This window comes from Sebastes umbrosus, chromosome 11, assembly GCF_015220745.1.
Source record: "Sebastes umbrosus isolate fSebUmb1 chromosome 11, fSebUmb1.pri, whole genome shotgun sequence".
Taxonomy (NCBI): Eukaryota; Metazoa; Chordata; class Actinopteri; order Perciformes; family Sebastidae; genus Sebastes; species Sebastes umbrosus.
The window spans coordinates 503,434-521,496 of NC_051279.1; the positions used below are offsets into that span (position 1 = coordinate 503,434).

General features: G+C 45.1%; 1 protein-coding gene across 3 annotated transcripts in view; it reads right to left on the reverse strand.

The window, feature by feature from the left end:
• LOC119496811 (CUB and sushi domain-containing protein 3-like) overlaps positions 1 to 18,063 on the reverse strand; it is a 303,171-nt gene that overhangs the window by 65,823 nt on the left and 219,285 nt on the right. For all 3 annotated transcript variants that reach the window (XM_037784390.1, XM_037784391.1, XM_037784389.1), the window contains exons 55-57: positions 16,352 to 16,537; positions 14,877 to 15,050; positions 2,232 to 2,414 (exon numbers count right to left, since the gene is read on the reverse strand). In XM_037784390.1, the coding sequence (XP_037640318.1) occupies positions 2,232 to 2,414; positions 14,877 to 15,050; positions 16,352 to 16,537 (543 nt within the window). The remainder of the gene's footprint in view (positions 1 to 2,231; positions 2,415 to 14,876; positions 15,051 to 16,351; positions 16,538 to 18,063) is intronic.

Genomic DNA, 18,063 nt, shown 5'->3' on the forward strand with positions numbered 1-18,063 from the left:
GAGACAGCCAGACAATGAGATTAAGACAGAGAGGAATCAGGGGAGAAGCAAGAGAAAAGGCTGACATCAGGGGAACGAACGACAGACAGAGAGAGAAGAGAGAGAAAGTCAAAAGGGTGTGTGAATAAAAGGCAGCTGAACAGAGAGAGAGTTCAGAGAGACTCTGCATCGGACTATCTTATTAAAAACTGTGCCAACCTGAAGGACAGTAAGCAGAAGAGAGAAGAAGAGATCAGAGGAGAGAAGAAGAGAAGATAGAAGAAGAGAGCAGAAGAAGAGAAGAGAGAAGAAGAGAGCAGAAGAAGAGAAGAGAGTGGAGCATTTGCCTCAATATCCGGCTGACCCCCGGGGGTAATTTATGCAAGATGTAGAGCTGCCGTTCTGAGAACTAATATCTTCAAAATCCACAATGATTCATTTATCACAATCCAGAAAGAACTTGGCTTTAGGAGTCTGGAATTAATGAATCTTTTGGTTGCAATCTGGAAGCTAGTCACAGCACCATGTGCTGGCAGGAAACAGCCGACTGCAGCAGAGAGATACTTATCCATCTGCTGCACCAATGGGTTCGGGAGCTTCTGCAATCATTTGTGTGTGTAGGTGAGGATGCACATGAGCACCTACATGTACACTCACATGCACATCCATGCTGCCCATGTGTTGCATTCAGTGTTTCAGTGTGTAAGCCAGGGCTGGTTACTGTTTCACATCTTTTCATACCACAGCTGATGAAGGCACATTAACACCATTGTACGTTAAAAAATAATGATTACGGCGCCGGGGGAGGGGGGTTTATATATATATATATATATATATATTCATAGAAAAAGTCTCAGATTAAAGTGGCAAATTTATGAGAAAAAAACTCACAAATGTCTGAGATTATAAAGTCATGAATTGGAGGTCAAAATCCCGGTAATGAGAAATGGTGGAGTTATTTTTTTGTTAAGGAAACACATCGCTTCGCTTTGCAAGGTTGGATCAACCTCATCACACCACATATGCCACCGTTTAACGCTGCGGCAACATGAGCCGCCGGGTGCAGAATATATTATCTGGTAGCAGACTCTCTCCATCTGTCCATCCATCCTCATCTGCTGATCCTGGGCCGTGTCGCGGGGCAGCAGGCTAAGCAGGGTGCTCCACACGGCCCTTCCAAAAAACTCTAAGGACATAATGCTCCATAATCTGTGGTTCAACACGAGCTGCTATGTTGTGTGTTGTTTTCCCTTCAACACTGACACACTGACAGTTGGGCACGCTCCCTTAAGAGCATCAGTGTGTAACCATGGTAACGCAGTGTTTGGAATCTCACCAGTTGGTTTTTACAGGAATCAAAGACACATTCTTTCATGCAGTCAAAGATAGAAGCTGTTCTTCTCCTTCTCTGTAACTTCTACAATATTAGTATTTACTTTTGCTCATAAAAGAGCACAGAAAGAACATGAAAGAAAACGTGTATATGTGTCTTTCAGGACCTTCGCCTCGCTCAGAGGTCATCTTTACCATAATAATAATAATACTTTAGGAGCAGCATAGTTCAGACGGTGGCTGGCGTTACCACGGTTCTGCACTGACTTTAATCACGTATTATTATTCCCCTCCCCGGCTCTGTAATTATTATTTTTGGTCCTAATACGCTGTCGTAGATGCCGGTGTCGGTGCCGTACCAAAATAATACTTTTCTTGATAACGCATTTTGAGGAGAATACACAACAAATGTAACAAATCAAGTGAACTGATCAAATTCATCAGTGTTTAATATTAAAGGGGCATCCAGCGATATTATACTTCCATTAGATTGTGATTTACCAGAGATAGAGTTTAAAAAGGATCATGAAACTGGAAGACGGTCTGAGATAACGGATCTTGTTTTAGGGTCTGAGATAACGGATCTTGGTTGAGACCCTAAAACACTAAACACAACTTTTGTTTCCTGCCTGGTAAATACGTGTCTTTCAAACTATATAAATACTGTATACAAGTAAACAACACTAGGAAGTTAACACTAGTTTTAACACTAGTTTTTAATATTGGGAGCTTACAGGCACTTTGGAGTGAATACTAAACGTTTGACACGGTGCCCGAGAGTAACCGTGCATCTCTCTGTGTAGCTGTGTGAGTGTCCTGGTGTCTGTGGGCCTGTGTGTGAATGAGTGTGTGTGTTTGATCTCTTTGTATGACTCCTATGCACTCAAACACCACAGAGACATTTGAAAGAATCCTCTTACGTTTGCAGAACGGCTGTCTGCCCGACCAGGTCCCGTTGGGGAAGCAGATCCTCTCTGCCGACCCGTACAGCGTGTGTCCCACCGCGCAGGTGAAGCGCACCTTGCTGCGCACTTTGAAGTTCCCTGCCTCCCTGCTGGCATGGCCAGGTGTGCCGGGATCCCCACAGGTGCCCGCCGAGTCGCCTGCAATGGGAGATAACCAGACAAGGAGCGATGAAAACAACAAGCTGAAGATGCCTTCCACTTTAGCTGTCTGTGTGTGTGTGTGTGTGTGTGTGTGTGTGTGTGATTACTACTCAGTGTTCCTGTCACTGAAGGACAATACAGAGAGGACTAAGACTCTAACTGTACATCTTTTGAGTCCTCCAGGAAGCAGCTATAAAACACACAATGCACCAATGAGCAGCTGTCAGCGTGCCAACGACCTGGAGGACCGATACCTCTCACTGCTCCGACACCAGGAGCTTCCTGTCCATAAAAACAGCAGGGCCGGCATTAAAAGGCAACCAGCTGTGATTATGAGAAATGATGAATACAGTTTGACCTCTGAAGCCAAATGCGTTTTCATTATCCTGAATTATCTCTCCTGTCTTTGGTTCTGTGGAGGAACATACAGTACTTTCAGCGTCTCGCACCACCCGTCCTGCACATCTACAAATGAACTCATTGGAGAAGGATGCTGTGTCTCTTTAAAGTCTCTTCTCGTGTCCCCATTAGGGAGGAAACATGGGACATGTTCTCTATCTGAGCCTCAGGACATAAGGGAGAGATGACAGGTATGGAGTCAGCACCACCACTTGATCTTCTTAATGTCCTGATGAAGGTCCTGGTTGACCCAAACGTTGACTACTATAGCAGAGAAAGGTGTGAGTGGGAGCAAGTCATTTCTTTGAATAAGTACATATTGGAGGGGATCTCCTCCCAGCACCACAAACAGTTTGGAGAATGTGCATGTTTTCCTCTCCATGGAGTCCGGGTGGTGCCATCACTAGGGAACATTGTCTGTTGTGATGCAGCCCGATATCAGCGTGGATGTATAGAGAGAAGTGGATCCAGAGTTGAAGGCGGGGCCACAATCATTCCTCTGAAAGTTGCTCAGTGGAGCATGAAGCTAAAAAAGCTTGACTTCCTAGTATACAATTACCCAAATCATCCGGCGATCTTCCGCCTCCATTGTTCGTACTGGGAGGTTGATTTACCTAAAAAACCCCGATCCACTGATTTACAGACGTCTCGTTCCCACAGTGGGAAAAAGTCTGTTTGGGTCCAAAGTTATCAGGAGACGGACACGAGGTTGTGATTCCACCGTTAGACCACTGTGTCTTCCTGGGGGCTTAGATATCATGCCAAAGCCTGTAATAGACCCGCCTGTCCACCAGAGGAGAGCGTGTCAGGGTCATTTCACGCATGTATGAAGCTGCAGTACCAGCAGTGGGCAACAAAACCACACACTTAGGTTTAGGAACATCCTCATGGTTGGCCTTAAAATCACTACTTACACTAAGTAGAATACGTACGGAAACAACGGAACATAAGTACAGAAAACACGCTAACAAAACCAAACAGCAGTCTCCTGGTTGAACATTCTGTGTTTGTTGGATCCATCCACCCCCCCCTCCTGCCCGCCATTACCAATCTGTCCCACCTTTTATTCTACGTCACTGGCTCTGAGTGCAGCATATTCACACAGACAATGCAGGCAGTACAGACGACACGGGCTACAGACGATACACCAAAAACAAGAACGACGTTCTTATTACACGCTTTGGCCTCGTGCATTATCGTGTCATTCACACGCCTTTTCGTGCGACCGGGCTGTGTGATGAACAGCAAGCAGAGAGGAGAGGGGTATATGAGTCAGGATGGAGTCCAGGTTCGTTTTTGGTTTTGTATTACTGGGGATATCCTCAGAGCAAAGGAAAGAAAGCACATGACACCAACCAGCACTTCCACTGCAGCTTTCTTTCTCTCACAGAAATGAAAGCAGCGGGGGAAAGAGAGAAGAGTGGTATCAGAAGACAGAAGACCGAGTAGCACAGAAAGAGAGAAGCAGATATTCAGACAGACTGATAGATCACTATCTATGTGTCTGTACTGTTCAGTGTGTGTTGTCTCTTTAAGGAGGATGTGTGCTTTATTAGCTGTGAGATCCTGTTCTGTGAGCCGTGCACACACCCTGTGCATCATTCCCTGCTCTCTGTCTACAGAGCAGCAAACAGCTGCAGTAATACTGGACCTGTTGACAAAGCTTTACTGCACAAACACCCAGCTCATATCTATCTACACGCATCCCACCGCGCACACGTGCACAAACTGGATGTGTCAGGTCAGGGGCTCACAGCTGGAGATGATGAGTGTGTGTGTGGTTAGCAATGAGTGTGAGTACCGTTGGCTACCTTTGTGATGCATACAGTATGTGTCTGTAAGAGAGTGCACGTGATGAATGTGAGTGTTAATGTGTCTGTAAGAGAGTGCACATGATGAATGTGAGTGTTAATGTGTCTCCCTGTCCGTCTGTGTATGTACTTGTTAAGTATGCATACTTATTGTGCATGTCTCCCAGCAGCTGTCGCTACTTCATTAGTCTCCTTCGGTTAGGTGAGGCGGCCCGGCCCGGCTCGGCTCGGCTCGGCTCGACGTGCACTGTGACAGCTCTAATCTCTCTAATTGGGACGGCGGTGGATTTGGTTTGAATGTGAGTTAATGTCCGTTCACCAGGATCCCTTTGTGAGGAAATAATAAGGCCTTCAACTCAGCCGTGCAACAGACGAGGACAAAGGGGAACGGCTTCACAAGCACTTTTCAGCCTCCTCTTACTAATTAACAAAGAAGGACAGATGAGAGGACGGCTGGATGCATGGAGGGATGGAGACGTGGAGGAGAACCGCTGCTGACGCCGGGCCGGACTTCTAAAGGAATTCATCGCCATAATTATTGTGTTGCTATTGGTGATGAGCGCTCTCTGAGAATACCAATGTGCTATTTGAATAACTCTTATTGCTGCAGATGAAGCTGTCTGTAGACTCTGCAGCAACCTTTCTGCACATCAACTTTACAATCATAGCAGGAGCATTTAAACGTACATTAACACTTCCCAGAGAGCTCGTTGGTTTTGCTAACGCTGCAGTACTAATTGCATCACCTCACAAGTTTTTGCTAATGTGCCTGAAAACTAGGTGTTAAAATGTTCACGCACACTAATGGAGAACTCCCCGAGCGTTCAGCTGCAGCACAACTTACAGCAGCTCCTGTAAGCAACCACTCAGATACAGCTTATCCTGTTGAATCTGACAACCCTTTTATAGATATTATATTGAGTCCTATATGTCACAAACATCATAGTCTTCTTCTTATGATACAGTATGCTGTATGTGTATGTAACACATCTGTAATTTATATGGTCATAAAATGACTGATTGGGTTTTGAGTCACAAACTGCCTCCAATCCCCTTTTCAATCCAACGCCATATACTTTCAGAGTAGCGTCTGTTACAGGAGTGCTGCTGTAAATAAACTGAAGTTACATTTCTGTGATCTGATTACATGTAATCAAAGAGCAGATCTAGACTATAGCAGATCTAGACTATAGCACTTCCTGTTTCTTTAGCTCTGTAAGTCACAGCATCATTTATTAGGACTGAATCCTCCGGTCACTGACCAGGACTCTCCTCCAGGTCTACTCTCTGAATAGCACTTTAAATACCTGGGAACAGATTCACGCTGGCCTTTACTTATCTTACTGAAAAGAGAGATAAGTAAAGGTTTTGGACAAGTTAAATGAAATGCACTCAGTGTAGTTTGGTATTAAAGGGGACATACAGGACATCTGGGTATCTGGAGTTCCTACCAACCCACCAACATGAGAAATAAAACAACCCAGGCACTTCTTTAGTGGGCTGTCGAGATCAGAAAACACGGGATTCAACAAACCATTCAGCTTGGGCTCCTCTTCCTGTGTCACATGCAGCCTCATATATATATATATATATATATATATATACACCGCCTGAGAACTAGGGGTGCGTTCCAAATCAATTTCTTTTACTTTGAGTACATACTGCAGCTGCCGTTCCAGAGTACGTCCTGTTGCATGCAGTATCTAGACATTTAGCTCTAGGGTCAGCAACCTTTACTATCAATAGAGACATTTTAGAAAAATCTGTGTGGAGCAGCAAAACATGTGATCATCATGATGAAGGTAACTCAGTTTATAGTCTAAGTATATAGTATATCAGTCTAATGCAGTGAGGGCCAAAGAGACAATGTACTACGGAGCATTAGGGCCACATTGAGGGAAAAAACATCTGAGATTTACACAATAAAGTCAGAATATTACGATAAAAAAAAGAAAATAACATGTAAAATTACTACTTTATAATATTATGACTTTATTTCTCTAAATCTCAGATGTACTTTTTTCCTCAATGTGGCCCTAATACTCCGTCGTACCGTCGTACCATAGACCTACAACAATGATGATTAAAAATGTAAACAAAAAGCAGTTATTCATTTCCATGTTTATAACTCCACAGGGAGCCTCTGGAGAGGAGCTGAAGAGACGCAGGTTGAAGAGACGCAGGTTGAAGAGACGCAGGTTGCTGACATCTGAATTAGGACAAACTACTTCATCACAACCCTCTTGCTGGTATTTCCCCTGTGCAAAGGATTGTGGGTCAGAATAGTCAGAAAAGCATGCTGGCTTACATTCTGCAAAATGTGACCGGAGGTAGTAGAACATCCTGCTATTTTGGGCATACTGCATTTGACATACTATGTATTGGGACTTACTAAATGTGTTCCTGGTATACTGAATAGTACGGTAGTATGAGTATTAGAACGCACCGGATCAGACCGGCGGTAGAACGGAGCGCTTCAGACGGAGAGTGAACACAGGTATATTCAGACAGACTGTGTTTTCTGAACATTAAAGCAGGTAAACATGTTCTAGTATGAATCTGAGCACCATATGTCCCCTCTAAATGTTTATACGGCAGATTAAAGCAGAGTTTTCTTGTTTTCCTCAGACGAACATCAGCAGCAGAGCTCACGTTGGCGATACACAGCTCAGAGTGAGCGATGAGATTAAATATAATACTAAATTGAAAATCATCACTTTCCAAGAGGCTCGTTTGTCATACCAGCAGGGTGCTGATCAAATTATCCCAACAATAGATGCCAAATTGCTTTTAAAGACTCGGCTGACAAAGATAAAAAATAATACCTTTCTACTGTGATTCTTTAGACCATACAGTACGCATTAAAATCACATGTTTTAGTAGATTCTATGGCTGTAATGTCAGGCCTAAAAACAGCTCTTAGGCTGCACAACACAGATCATTATATAGAGAAATACTCTGTGTCCATTTAAATCCAACATTATGGAAACCTGACGGGGAGACGATCACGTGCATCTCCTACTATCCTCGGAGTCTATCCTCGGAGTCTAACCTCCCTCCTGCCTCAGACTGTCTCAGTGAACACCAGATACTGGAGGTGAGGAGAGACTCACACTCCCATTTAAAGAAGAAAAAAACACAGTCATACAAGTCTGCTTAGGAACATTACTTCTGGGTCGGTGAGCTGGTTGAACAAACCAAGTGAACATTCAGTAAAGTGAATCCACTTAGATGGTCAGGAATGCTTAAGTGAGACGGGAGGGAAGAGCACAGAGGGGATTAAGGTGCTTCTGCAGACGTACACTTTAACAAACTTTATTTCAGGTTTTCAGAAAACGTGGAGTGAAGAGTCTGAAACTAAACGTACCGAACGCTGGACTCAATATCTGATCAAACTTCTGGTAGCCAGAGTGTTGTGCATTTAGGTGATGTCAGGGCTGAGATCTCTCACTGGACTCAGTGGTTTATGTAGAGAGAAATCTTTGCTTCTAAACGTTCTCTAGTTGAGTGACTTTAGTAACTTTAGTAACTTTAGTGACTTTAGTGACTTTAGTGACGTCCCCTCACTGAACGGAACAGCGATGATGGGTAAGGGTTATTATTTGGGTTATTTGGTACTGGTCCATCATCAGTGTACTTTATTCAAACATTCATCATCAGCCAAATGCAGATAAACCAGAAGAGTGCCCGTTGTGAAAACGCTGAAAGTGCTTCGAGCAGAGTAGAGTAGAGTAGAGTAGAGCAGAGCAGAGCAGAGCAGAGCAGAGCAGAGCAGAGTAGAGTAGAGTAGAGTAGAGTAGAGTAGAGCAGAGTAGAGCAGAGCAGAGTAGAGTAGAGTAGAGTAGAGCAGAGCAGAGTAGAGTAGAGTAGAGCAGAGTAGAGCAGAGCAGAGTAGAGTAGAGTAGAGTAGATGGAGTAGAGCAGAGCAGAGTAGAGCAGAGCAGAGCAGAGTAGAGTAGAGCAGAGCAGAGCAGAGCAGAGCAGAGTAGAGTAGAGTAGAGTAGAGTAGAGCAGAGTAGAGCAGAGTAGAGTAGAGTAGATGGAGTAGAGCAGAGCAGAGTAGAGCAGAGCAGAGCAGAGTAGAGTAGAGTAGAGCAGAGTAGAGCAGAGCAGAGCAGAGTAGAGTAGAGTAGAGTAGAGCAGAGCAGAGCAGAGCAGAGTAGAGTAGAGTAGAGTAGAGCAGAGTAGAGCAGAGCAGAGTAGAGTAGAGTAGAGTAGATGGAGTAGAGCAGAGCAGAGTAGAGTAGAGTAGAGTAGAGCAGAGTAGAGCAGAGCAGAGTAGAGTAGAGTAGAGTAGATGGAGTAGAGCAGAGCAGAGTAGAGTAGAGTAGAGCAGAGTAGAGTAGAGTAGATGGAGTAGAGCAGAGCAGAGTAGAGTAGAGTAGAGCAGAGTAGAGCAGAGCAGAGTAGAGTAGAGTAGAGTAGATGGAGTAGAGCAGAGCAGAGTAGAGTAGAGTAGAGTAGATGGAGTAGAGCAGAGCAGAGTAGAGTAGAGTAGAGTAGAGTAGATGGAGTAGAGTAGAGCAGAGCAGAGCAGAGCAGAGTAGAGTAGAGTAGAGTAGATGGAGTAGAGCAGAGCAGAGCAGAGTAGAGTAGAGTAGAGTAGAGTAGAGTAGAGTAGATGGAGTAGAGCAGAGCAGAGTAGAGTAGAGTAGAGTAGAGTAGAGTAGAGTAGATGGAGTAGAGCAGAGCAGAGTAGAGTAGAGTAGAGTAGAGTAGATCAGAGCAGAGCAGAGTAGAGTAGAGTAGAGGAGAGTAGAGCAGAGTAGATGGAGTAGAGCAGAGCAGAGCAGAGCAGAGTAGAGCAGAGCAGAGCAGAGTAGAGTAGAGCAGAGCAGAGCAGAGTAGAGTAGAGTAGATGGAGTAGAGCAGAGCAGAGCAGAGCAGAGTAGAGTAGAGTAGAGTAGAGTAGATGGAGTAGAGCAGAGCAGAGTAGAGTAGAGTAGATGGAGTAGAGCAGAGCAGAGTAGAGTAGAGTAGAGTAGATGGAGTAGAGCAGAGCAGAGCAGAGCAGAGTAGAGTAGAGTAGAGTAGATGGAGTAGAGCAGAGCAGAGCAGAGTAGAGTAGAGTAGAGTAGATGGAGTAGAGCAGAGCAGAGCAGAGTAGAGTAGAGTAGAGTAGATGGAGTAGAGCAGAGCAGAGTAGAGTAGAGTAGAGTAGAGTAGAGTAGAGTAGAGTAGAGTAGAGTAGATCAGAGCAGAGCAGAGTAGAGTAGAGTAGAGTAGAGCAGAGCAGAGCAGAGTAGAGTAGAGTAGAGTAGAGCAGAGCAGAGTAGAGTAGATGGAGTAGAGCAGAGCAGAGCAGAGTAGAGTAGAGTAGAGTAGATGGAGTAGAGCAGAGCAGAGCAGAGTAGAGTAGAGCAGAGTAGAGTAGAGTAGAGTAGATCAGAGCAGAGCAGAGTAGAGTAGAGTAGAGTAGAGTAGAGGAGAGTAGAGCAGAGCAGAGCAGAGTAGATGGAGTAGAGCAGAGCAGAGTAGAGTAGAGTAGAGCAGAGCAGAGCAGAGCAGAGTAGAGCAGAGCAGAGTAGAGCAGAGCAGAGCAGAGGAGAGGAGAGGAGAGTAGAGTAGAGTAGAGTAGAGCAGAGCAGAGCAGAGTAGAGTAGAGTAGAGTAGATGGAGTAGAGCAGAGCAGAGTAGAGTAGAGTAGAGTAGAGTAGAGTAGAGTAGAGCAGAGCAGAGCAGAGTAGAGTAGAGCAGAGCAGAGCAGAGCAGAGTAGAGCAGAGCAGAGCAGAGGAGAGTAGAGTAGAGTAGAGCAGAGCAGAGCAGAGGAGAGTAGAGTAGAGCAGAGCAGAGCAGAGGAGAGTAGAGTAGAGTAGAGCAGAGCAGAGAAGAGCAGAGCAGAGAAGAGCAGAGCAGAGTAGAATAGAGCAGAGTAGAGTAGAATAGAGCAGAGTAGAGTAGAGCAGAATAGAGTAGAGTAGAGTAGAGTAGAGCAGAGTAGAGTAGAGTAGAATAGAGTAGAGTAGAGTAGAGTAGAGTAGAGTAGAGAAGAGCAGAGCAGAGCAGAGTAGAATAGAGTAGAGTAGAGTAGAGTAGAGTAGAGTAGAGTAGAGAAGAGCAGAGTAGAGAAGAGCAGAGCAGAGCAGAGTAGAATAGAGCAGAGCAGAGCAGAGTAGAATAGAGCAGAGTAGAGTAGAATAGAGCAGAGTAGAGTAGAGCAGAATAGAGTAGAGTAGAGTAGAGTAGAGCAGAGTAGAGTAGAGTAGAGTAGAATAGAGTAGAGTAGAGTAGAGTAGAGTAGAGTAGAGTAGAGAAGAGCAGAGCAGAGCAGAGTAGAATAGAGCAGAGCAGAGCAGAGTAGAGTAGAGTAGAGTAGAGTAGAGTAGAGAAGAGCAGAGCAGAGTAGAGTAGAATAGAGCAGAGCAGAGTAGAGTAGAGTAGAGTAGAGTAGAGTAGAGTAGATGGAGTAGAGCAGAGCAGAGCAGAGTAGAGTAGAGTAGAGTAGAGCAGAGCAGAGCAGAGTAGAGTAGAGTAGAGCAGAGCAGAGCAGAGCAGAGTAGAGCAGAGTAGAGTAGAGTAGAGCAGAGTAGAGCAGAGCAGAGTAGAGTAGAGTAGAGTAGAGCAGAGTAGAGCAGAGCAGAGTAGAGTAGAGTAGAGTAGATGGAGTAGAGCAGAGCAGAGTAGAGCAGAGCAGAGTAGAGTAGAGTAGAGTAGATGGAGTAGAGCAGAGCAGAGTAGAGCAGAGCAGAGTAGAGTAGAGTAGAGTAGATGGAGTAGAGCAGAGCAGAGTAGAGTAGAGTAGAGTAGATGGAGTAGAGCAGAGCAGAGTAGAGTAGAGTAGATGGAGTAGAGCAGAGCAGAGCAGAGCAGAGTAGAGTAGAGTAGAGTAGAGTAGAGTAGATGGAGTAGAGCAGAGCAGAGCAGAGCAGAGTAGAGTAGAGTAGAGTAGATGGAGTAGAGCAGAGCAGAGTAGAGTAGAGTAGAGTAGATCAGAGCAGAGCAGAGCAGAGTAGAGTAGAGTAGAGGAGAGTAGAGCAGAGCAGAGCAGAGCAGAGCAGAGTAGAGTAGAGTAGAGCAGAGTAGATGGAGTAGAGCAGAGCAGAGCAGAGTAGAGTAGAGCAGAGCAGAGCAGAGTAGAGTAGATGGAGCAGAGCAGAGCAGAGCAGAGTAGAGTAGAGTAGATGGAGTAGAGCAGAGCAGAGTAGAGTAGAGTAGAGTAGATGGAGTAGAGGAGAGTAGAGCAGAGCAGAGCAGAGTAGAGTAGAGTAGAGCAAAGTAGATGGAGTAGAGCAGAGCAGAGTAGAGCAGAGCAGAGGAGAGTAGAGTAGAGCAGAGTAGATGGAGTAGAGCAGAGTAGATGGAGTAGAGCAGAGCAGAGCAGAGTAGAGTAGATGGAGCAGAGCAGAGCAGAGCAGAGTAGAGTAGAGTAGATGGAGTAGAGCAGAGCAGAGTAGAGTAGAGTAGAGTAGATGGAGTAGAGGAGAGTAGAGCAGAGCAGAGCAGAGTAGAGTAGAGTAGAGCAAAGTAGATGGAGTAGAGCAGAGCAGAGCAGAGTAGAGCAGAGCAGAGGAGAGTAGAGCAGAGCAGAGCAGAGTAGAGTAGAGCAGAGCAGAGCAGAGTAGAGTAGAGTAGATGGAGTAGAGCAGAGCAGAGCAGAGTAGAGTAGAGTAGAGTAGATGGAGTAGAGCAGAGCAGAGCAGAGCAGAGTAGAGTAGAGCAGAGTAGAGTAGAGTAGAGTAGAGTAGAGTAGATCAGAGCAGAGCAGAGTAGAGTAGAGTAGAGTAGAGTAGAGGAGAGTAGAGCAGAGCAGAGCAGAGTAGATGGAGTAGAGCAGAGCAGAGCAGAGCAGAGCAGAGCAGAGCAGAGTAGAGTAGAGTAGAGTAGAGCAGAGCAGAGCAGAGCAGAGGAGAGTAGAGTAGAGTAGAGTAGAGCAGAGCAGAGCAGAGCAGAGCAGAGGAGAGTAGAGTAGAGGAGAGGAGAGTAGAGTAGAGTAGAGCAGAGCAGAGCAGAGCAGAGCAGAGTAGAGTAGAGTAGAGTAGAGTAGAGCAGAGCAGAGCAGAGCAGAGCAGAGGAGAGTAGAGTAGAGTAGAGTAGAGCAGAGCAGAGCAGAGCAGAGCAGAGGAGAGTAGAGTAGAGTAGAGTAGAGCAGAGCAGAGCAGAGCAGAGTAGAGTAGAGTAGATGGAGTAGAGCAGAGGAGAGTAGAGTAGAGTAGAGTAGAGCAGAGCAGAGCAGAGCAGAGCAGAGCAGAGCAGAGTAGAGTAGAGTAGAGCAGAGCAGAGCAGAGCAGAGTAGAGTAGAGTAGAGCAGAGCAGAGCAGAGTAGAGTAGAGTAGAGTAGAGTAGATGGAGTAGAGCAGAGCAGAGGAGAGTAGAGTAGAGTAGAGTAGAGCAGAGCAGAGCAGAGCAGAGCAGAGTAGAGTAGAGCAGAGCAGAGCAGAGGAGAGTAGAGTAGAGTAGAGCAGAGCAGAGTAGAGCAGAGCAGAGGAGAGTAGAGTAGAGTAGAGTAGAGCAGAGCAGAGAAGAGCAGAGAAGAGCAGAGCAGAGTAGAGTAGAATAGAGCAGAGTAGAGTAGAATAGAGCAGAGTAGAGTAGAGCAGAATAGAGCAGAGTAGAGTAGAGTAGAGCAGAGCAGAGCAGAGCAGAGTAGAGTAGAATAGAGTAGAGTAGAGTAGAGTAGAGTAGAGTAGAGTAGAGAAGAGCAGAGCAGAGTAGAGTAGAATAGAGCAGAGCAGAGTAGAGTAGAGTAGAGTAGAATAGAGTAGAGTAGAGTAGAGTAGAGAAGAGCAGAGCAGAGTAGAGTAGAATAGAGCAGAGCAGAGCAGAGTAGAGTAGAGTAGAGTAGAGTAGAGTAGCGTAGAGTAGAGTAGAATAGAGCAAAGCAAAGCAGAGTAGAGTAGAATAGAGCAGAGCAGAGTAGAGTAGAGTAGAGTAGCGTAGAGTAGAATAGAGCAGAGCAGAGTAGCGTAGAATAGAGCAGAGTAGAGTAGAGTAGAGTAGAGTAGAGTAGAGTAGAGTAGAGTAGAATAGAGCAGAGCAGAGTAGAGTAGAATAGAGCAGAGCAGAGTAGAGTAGAGTAGAGTAGAGTAGAATAGAGCAGAGCAGAGTAGAGTAGAGTAGATGGAGGATTGGTGGACAATAACGGTCAAATATTTTGGCGTGTAGGTACAATTTGAAAAACCCTGTAAGAGCTCCGCGGGGCTCTGGGTTGAGGGCAGCTGATAGCTTTTCTGTTTACTCTGAACTCCACACAGGCTGTAGCCAAATATCACACTAATGCCAGGACTGCAGGTTCTCCACCACGCTGGTGTGGTGTTCACTATCTAGTCCAAAATAAATAAATAAATCTGTCTGGAGCCGCAAAATGTAGAAGTCTAATGCAGTGAGGGCCAAAGAGACAATGTACGACGGAGTATTAGGGCCACATTGAGGGAAAACACATCTGAGATCTACACAATAAAGTCACAATATTACCAGAAAAAAAAAAAAAACTCCGTCGTACCGTCGTACCATAGACCTACAACAATGATCAATAAAAATGAAAATGTAAACAGTTATTAATTTCCATGTTAATAAATCCACTGGAGAGGAGTTGAAGAGACGCAGGTTGAAGAGACGCAGGTTGAAGAGACGCAGGTTGCTGACCTCTGACCTCTGGTCTAGCCAGATAGTTTAATAAAAACCCGTTTCTATACTAACACCGCCCCGGCTGGCTCTAATACAACACAGTTTGATTGAATTTAGTTTGAGAAATGATATTTAATAATTGAACAGCAGCTTGTCTCTCCAGAATGTGTGTGTCCTTATTAGTGTGTCTAATCCTCAGAGATTGCTGTGAACCGTCCTCACTGGAACCTCTAGGAATAGTCCTCCTGAGAGCTGTTGACACTGTGACAGTGTTCGGTGGAGTATTAGGGGCATTGTTTCTCCAGAAACACAAAGATGTTGCTGCTGAATTTTTTAAAAGGCCTTTTTTAATGCCGTGAACAGCACAAACAGAATTCCATTAAACGCTGTGATATCGGGGTGATGGCAGTAATCTCACACACAGATATCTCAAAGCCTGGGCAAATAGAAAACTCAACCTATCTGTGTGCTTCATATCTCTGGAAGTAAATATGTATTAATATGTCAGGGTGAACTCTGTGTGGGAAGCAGACGGAGGTAAAATGAGACTCTACTTTACAAACCAAACAACTGCCCGTCTCCAGCGTGATGCTGACAGAGTGAAGAAGAGACACTTCTGCTTCGTCGTGTGAATGTGTGCACGTATGCTTGTGTGTGTGCACGTGTATATCTGTGCTGGTGTACCTGAGCAGTGGGGCAGCGGGCCGCTCCAGTGTCCGTTCAGCTGACAGGTGAGTGATGAGTCTCCTATGAGCTGGCGCTCTCCGGAGCAGGAATAGCGCACCGTGGAGCCGAAGGTGAACTTCTCCCCGCTCATCACTCCGTGGGGGGGGGCACCTGGGAGGCTGCAGTCCACCTCTGCATGACAGACAGACAGACAGACAGACACAGACAGACAGACAGACACACAGACAGACAGACAGACAGACAGACAGACAGACAGACACACAGACAGACAGACAGACAGACACAGACAGACAGACAGACACAGACAGACAGACAGACAGACAGACACACAGGGAGGGAGGGAAGAAGATTATCAACAGATCAGTGAATGGATGGACGGATGTCTGTCGCATAGACGTTCCCAGTGATACTGAAAAGACGTTCCCACTGATACTGGAGAGAGTTCCCTCAGTTTCCTACTGCTAATAAATGTCTTACTGCTTCATCAGGAAGCAACAAGCAGTCCAGCAGCGTGTCTATCTAGAAGCAGCTCAGAGACGCTTGTGTTCAGAGAAGCATTTGAGGAGACGACTGCACCTTAAGACTAAAACACAACTACTTCACTTCATAAGTATTTTTCATAAAAAACATAATCTGATGTAATATTGTACATGCACTTAATAAAATGCTCTCTGGATTGTTTTCTAATTGGGTACACTACTTTATTACTATTCTTTTGACCTTCCAGATGTTGGTGGGAGCTGTCTCTTCATCAGCTCAGACTCCGAATGCAAAGGAAGTTTCAGTAAATCTCATTTCTTGACAAAGAGAGTCGGTGATGCCCGGAGACATGAACAAACCTTTGAGACGGGCACTTCTGTGTATCTCCTTAATTACAATCCGTTTGATAAAGTAAACGGCGTGCGTCATCGCTCTTCATTAAATGAAGTGATTTCTGGGTTTGCTTTAGATCATTTCAGTAGAAATAGGTCGTTAGCGCCGGCGGGCTGGTTCAGAAGCAGAGTGCATGATGAGCCAGGTGTTTGAGAGCGACATTACAACCCCAGATAACCCCTACAGTTCAGAGAGGGTTGTTGTTAGAGTCGGAGCGCTTGGTTTGGAGGGAACATTAGCTATAGCCCGAACAACTGGCCCTATGACAGTTCTCCCATTTCTCAATTAGGCACAGTGCAACATAACCATCAGCCACTGGGGCAGCGAACATTACACAGATGCTCTCCGCCACGGCGTTTAGCAACTCCTACCATCTAAACTCTGGAAGCAAACGAGGACACAAACAAGGTTGTGGACACTCAATGGAGAGTGAAACTTCTCCTAATTCTTTATTTGCATCTCTTGTTAAGTGCATCAATTAATTAAGTGAAATGCAGTGATTACATGGAGAGGTGGCGAGGCTGATGCACTGAGCAGTGGACGGGGACGAGACAGATAAATACCGTTATATAATAACAGGATTAAAGTAGCTACTGTACCGATGCATTCTGGGAGAGGTTTGTCCCAGTGGCCCACTGGCTGGCAGGTGAGCACCGATGAGCCAAACAGGTAATATCCCGGGTTACAGTCGTAGAAGACCACGCTGCCGAACGTGAAGTTGCCGTGCTCGATCTTACTCTCACGGATAGAGTTGGCGGGGATGCCTGGATCTGTGCAGTTCACCACTGAGTGAAGAAAGAAAAGAAAGAGTTACTCTACGCCATCATGAATCATTCCATTAGTTGAATCAGAACCAGAGAATACTGACAGCACAATACAGACAGCAATCAAATCAACAGTTGTAACTGTAGAGATGTTTCAGGCTGACAGACCTTCTCCATGTAATGTCAGACTGTTGGAACGGCGTGGCTGGAGAACTAAAGGAGTCGTATCTGTGCTCTTAATCATCGGTGGACTGTGATGTTGTAATAACGGTTAGCACGATTCTTCCTGGAAACGTTTCATACACATCAAGTTATTGTGGTTTTCACAGATAATGTAAATGAATTATTGATGTATGGTACAGGATAATACTGTTTACTTGAACCAGAGTGAATATTCACTTCCTGGCAGCGTTTCCAAACCGTCTTATGAATACTGTGTACGATCATCTCTGTCCATCATCAGGCTGCGGTGGCACTAGATGTTCAGATCACACCACTGCAGAGCAGCAGATTACATACAGCATGCAGTGATTATTATCTGAATTATGATCCTGTATAAAGTTATAATATTTAGATTATTTATGTGTGATGGGTTTCTATAAAGATAATCTCTACTGTAGTCATGTATACTATATACATATACATATCCCAGTATCTGGAGCAGCTGTATTCTGTCAACATGGCACAGAGTGAGAAACAGGACGTACAGTATAGTAACAGTCATCATCCTCATTAACCCCAGCAGCATCATCACTGGAGGTCTGACTGAGTCTCCTCTGGTTGGATAGATACGATCTGTCAGCACGCTCACTGGTGAGATAATAATAGAGCCGTTGATGTGACCTGATCACCGGCTGTTTCTTTATTCTACAAACAGGGAGACAAGTGAGTCCAGGCTATATTTAAACACTATAGCACCTAAAGCGTCCTTCTTCCTGAAGACAAAGGAACAAAGGAACATCTACTGTCATAAAGCATCCATCCAGGAAGCAGGTGAAGTCTCTGAAACGACGCTGCTGATGAGGTGGTTCAGACAGCTGAACGTAGACAAGGGTCAAGTTAAGTTCAGAGCAACATTACAATGAAATCAATAATGCAGATGTGCTGATCAGCTGGCTAACTGTGAGAGAAGCTTCCTGAGAACAAACAGACGGATTGTGACAGCGGGAGTCATGACAGTTTAATATGATTTCACTCTTCTGATCTGTTACCAGGTCCGTCTCCACGGTGCTATTCACAGTAATGAAAACTGTGTCTCTTCACATCTGACTGCCAACTCAACTCTGCGCCAAGAGGAGGGATACTTCTAAATGGGTAAAGTCTGGTAAACGTAGATCCAGAGGTAGCAGACCAATTAAAGACACAATGGATATCACTTAAATGCACTTCTTTAATTGTGTTTTAATGACGGCTTCTTACCTTGTTTTATAGAAGGTTTAAAGCCAGTTAAGATCATATCTATCTACATCTACCACATCCTAACATCCTAACAAGTTGCATCTTCAAGGCTAATATGAAAAAGCTCTTTTTCCAAGCAATATTAAAAT